The sequence below is a fragment of the Gekko japonicus genome, unplaced genomic scaffold, assembly GCF_001447785.1.
Source record: "Gekko japonicus isolate JY-2015 unplaced genomic scaffold, Gekko_japonicus_V1.1 scaffold1280, whole genome shotgun sequence".
NCBI classification, from domain to species: Eukaryota; Metazoa; Chordata; class Lepidosauria; order Squamata; family Gekkonidae; genus Gekko; species Gekko japonicus.
Window position 1 is genome coordinate 194,265 of NW_015165276.1, and position 4,639 is coordinate 198,903.

At 52.6% G+C, this 4,639-nt stretch overlaps 1 protein-coding gene across 1 annotated transcript in view; it reads right to left on the reverse strand.

The window, feature by feature from the left end:
* COL11A2 (collagen, type XI, alpha 2) overlaps positions 1-4,639 on the reverse strand; it is a 136,535-nt gene that overhangs the window by 87,762 nt on the left and 44,134 nt on the right. Inside the window, exon 14 of the mRNA XM_015410260.1 lies at positions 4,354-4,428. Coding sequence (XP_015265746.1) covers positions 4,354-4,428 — 75 coding nt within the window. The remainder of the gene's footprint in view (positions 1-4,353; positions 4,429-4,639) is intronic.

The window sequence follows — 4,639 nt, forward strand, 5'->3', positions numbered from 1 at the left end:
ATTATTATTATTATTAACATAACATAAGAACATAAGAGAAGCCAATGTTGGACCAGGCCAGCGGCCCCTTCAGTCCAACACTCTGTGTCACACGGGGGCCAAAAACCAGGCGAGGGAGGGAAGGACCAGAGACTCTGGTCCTTTCCGCACTCGGGTCTCATCCCTGGTTTTATCAAGAGTTCAACTCACGACACAGTGCCTTGCATTTATCCCTGGTTATAACAGCATCCGTTTATCCCGGGACAAGGGTGGGGCGAAACCGGGTGGTGACCAATGTTCCCTCTAAGCTGCAGAGTCTTGTGAGCAAGAATTCTACTTTGTGAGCTCCTGGCATTAAAGTTGCGAGTGAGCAATTTGGCTACTGCATCAATTAGTTTGCTCTGGAGCCCTCCTTCCTGAGCTAAGACAAAAATGTGTGAGCTGGAGACTAAAAAACTGTGAGCTAGCTCACACTGACTCAGCTTAGAGGGAACATTGTGACCTCAATGTAACGTGGAAACAAAAATACCCCAAGATAATTACAGGGGTGAACTCGAGTGTCGTGCAGAATGTAAGTTCGAGGACAGGGTTGAACTAGGATTTAAAGTCTAGTGCGGAATCACCCATGGCCTCCTCCGTGGTGGCTCCTTGCCTTTGGAACACCCTCCGCCAGGAGGCTCACGTGGCCCTTACGTTCCTTGCCTTCTAGCACAGGCCTTCCTGAAGTATTTCTCTCTACCCAATAAGAGGGCTTTAACTAAGGTATTTCCCCCCCTCTCTTAGCAGTTTTAATGGCCTTCTTCTGACCTCTGGACTTTCTTACATCTTCATCTTTGTGCCGCTCCACGCACGTGTGAAACGGTTGTTCTACCCTGGCTTGTTTCCACGAGTTTCGTTCTGTGAAATGTTTCGTTCTTTTTAAATGTAAGCGGCCTCATCTGGAGAGGCAGCCATATACATTTCCCCCCAAAATATATAACAACACCTGAATTATTTGCCCACAGAAATGGTCCTCCACCCAAATTCCAAAAAGTATTGGGAGTGATGCCTCCCGACGTAACTGCTAAAAACTTTTAAAAGTTAACTTCATTTAAAAAATAATAATAATTCACAACCAAGAAGGTTGTGGCACCATTGGGGGGGGGTTCAAGTTGCAGCCGACTTACGGAGAGGCACAGGGTGTGTGGTATCTTCTGACTGGTTCATCACAGCTGTGGTCATGCTATGAACGGGCATTTTACCAGCTGAACCTCCACATTCAGAGGCAGTCAACCTCTGAATCCCAGAGCCAGGAGGCAACATCGGAGAAGGCCTCGGCCTCTGTGTCCTGTTGGTTGGCCCTCCAGGGGAACTGGTTGGCCACTGTGTGAGACAGGATGCTGGACTAGGTGGCCCCTCACTGGTCTGATCCAGCAGGGCTCTTCTCAGGTTCTTATCAGGGGATGGCCTCGGCCTCTCTGCCCTGTTGTTGGTCCTCTAGAGGAACTGGTTGGCCCCTGAGTGAGACAGGAGGCTGGACTAGATGGACCCTCCCTGGTCTGATCCAGCAGGGCCCTTCTGATGTTCTAATGAAGGCCTTAGCCTCTGTGCCCTGTTGTTGGCCCTCCAGAGGAACTGGCTGGTCACTGTGTGAGGCAGGATGCTGGACTAGATGGACCCTCACTGGTCTGATCCAGCAGGGCTCTTCTCAGGTTCTTATCAGGGGATGGCCTCGGCCTCTCTGCCCTGTTGTTGGTCCTCTAGAGGAACTGGTTGGCCCCTGAGTGAGACAGGAGGCTGGACTAGATGGACCCTCCCTGGTCTGATCCAGCAGGGCCCTTCTGATGTTCTAATGAAGGCCTTAGCCTCTGTGCCCTGTTGTTGGCCCTCCAGAGGAACTGGCTGGTCACTGTGTGAGGCAGGATGCTGGACTAGATGGACCCTCACTGGTCTGATCCAGCAGGGCTCTTCTGATGTTCATATCAGGGGACGCCCTCGGCCTCTCTGCCTTGTTGTTGGCCCTCCAGGGGAACTGGTTGGCCTTTGTGTGAGACGGGGGGACTGGTCTGATCCAGCAGGGCTCTTCTGAGGTTAGGCCTCAGCCTCTCTGCCCAGTTCTTGGCCCTCCAGAGGAACTGGCTGGCCCCTGTGTGAGGCAGGATGCTGGACTGGATAGACCCTCACTGGTCTGACCCAGCAGGGCTCTTCAGAGGTTCTTATGTTTCCTACAAGTGCCCCTAGGCCGCCGATCCGCGCTGCCACTCAAGTGACACCATCCCAGGGCCCACCCACAGCCACTCCCTCAGGGGTTCAACCCTCCCCACATCTTCCAGGGCCAGATATGCTTCAGCAATACCAAGGGATGCCATTCAGAATTACAGCTCCTCTTCGGACTACAGAGATCAGTTCCCCTGGAGAAAACAGGTGCTCCGGAGGGTGGACTCCGTGGCCTTGTACCCCACCATGGTCCTCCCCCCGCTCCCCCCGCAGACAACATGTTTCCCCCCCATCCCCCGCCGGTGTCCACGGAGGGACCAGTTAGATCAACCAGCCCAGACTGTATGCAAGAGAATAAAATCTGAGACACGACTCAGAGCCAGTCGTGGTACGGTCCCAATTCCCACCCTGTCACGGAAGCTCCCTGGGTGATCGTGGGCCAGTCGCGCTCTCTCAGCCTAACCTCCCTCACAGGGTTGTTGTGAGGATAACATGGAGAAGGGAAGAAATGTCCTGGGGGGGGATACACCTCTCTGGGGAGGCAAGGGGTGGACTCAAAAATTGCTGAACGTCAGCAGCAGAGTTCCGGAGGGCTGTGCTGGAAATATCCAGAGGCAGCTTTGACAGGGTCAGACTCGGACTCAATAGAGACTGGGAGCGGGCAGCTCACTGCAGGGAGAAAGCGCCCTGCCTTAGGGCTCTCTTCAGATCCACCCCGTGTGGCCGTTCCATCCACAGAGGGGAGTGGACCACTCAGGTCTTTCGACCAGACTTCGTTTTAATCTGAGCTCTGAGAGCCACTATGGTGTCATGGTGAGGAGCGCAGACTCGAATCTTGGAGGGCCGGGTTTGATTCCCCCACTCCTCCACAGGCAGCTGCTGGTGTGACCTTGGGTCAGTCACAAGTTATCTCAGAACTGGCTCACACGAACTCAGCTTAGAGCAGTGGTGGCGAACCTATGGGACGGGTGCCAGAGGTGGCACTCAGAGCCCTCTCTGTGGGCACGCGTGCCATCGCCCCAGCCAGGCCCAGACCACCATTAAAGTGTCGAATTCTCTGCCAAATAATTTTAAGTCAATGAAAGCATTTGGGATTGCTTCCCTTACTTTGTTTGGATCATCTTAAGTTAATGTATGAGTTGTTTTTTTCTAAAGTAAAACCTCAGTATTCAGGTTAAATGGCCGTGTTGGCACTTTGCGATCAATAAGTGGGTTTTGGGTCGCAGTTTGGGCACTCGGTCTCTAAAGGTTTGCCATCACTGGCCTTTTTTGTTGTTCAGTCGCACAGTCGAGTCCGACTCTTCGCTGGCTTAGAGGGAACTTATGCGGTATGTGAAGAAAGGCTTTCTTTTGCGTATCCTGAACCTATAGGGTGTTTGTCCCCAGGAGGCAGGGTCAAAGTCCTCTCTGTCCAGTTTGCTTGTTTGTTTTGAGAGCCTGTTTGGTGTAGTGGCTTTGCGTAAACTCTAATCTGGGAGAACCGGGTTTGATTCCCCACTCCTCCACTCTCAGCTGCTGGGTGACCTTGGGCAAGCCATAGTTCTGACACAGCTGTTCTTGAAAAAAAGAGCAGTTTCTGACAAGAGCTCTCTCAGCTCCACCTGCCTCACATGGTGTCTGTTGTGGGGAGGAGAAGTGAAAGGAGTTTGTAAGCCGCTCTGAGACACCTTCAGGTAGTGAAGAGTGGGCTATAAATCCGCTCTCTCTCAACTGAGTGCATCGTGCCAATCCTCTGCTCTACCCAGCTCTAGTAAAGGTAAAGGTTCCCTTGCTCGAAAGCCAGTCGAATCCGACTCTAGGGATGTGGTGCTCATCTCCGTTTCAAAGCCGAAGAGCCAGCGCTCTCCGAAGACGTTTCTGTGGTCATGTGGCCGGCATGACTAAACACCAAGGCGCACGGAACGCTGTGACCTTCCCACCGAAGTGGTCCCTATTTATCTACTTGCAGTTTCTTGCTTTCAAACTGCTAGGTTGGCAGGAGCTGGGGCCAGAGGCGGGGGCTCACTCCGTCACGCAGGCACTGTCTCAAGCTGATGAAGTGCCGCCCTTCTGGTCTGCGGTATTCAGCCATCTCTTCTCAACACCATTCCATGGAACCCCACCCCGTTCCCCTTGACCCCAGCATCAACCTCCCCACCCCCACCCCGGCCCCACCCCCCCAACCCATTCCAGGCTCACCGGAAGCATCATGGAGGTGCCGGGGGGTCCAGGGACACCGTCGGAGCCGGGGAGACCGGAACGTCCAGGGGCGCCCTGTTGAAGAAAGGAGGATGGAGGGATGTGTAGTATGACTGGGAATATAAAGATTTTCCTATATAGGTTTTTTCCTTCTTGGTTGTTCATATTCATATTTCTCTGGTTTTTATAGATTTATTCTTTAAGTAATATTTTATTAGGATGTTAGAAAGGCCTGTTATATAGAAGGCTTTTCCTCTTGTAGGTCTGATGTTGTTAGCAGACAACA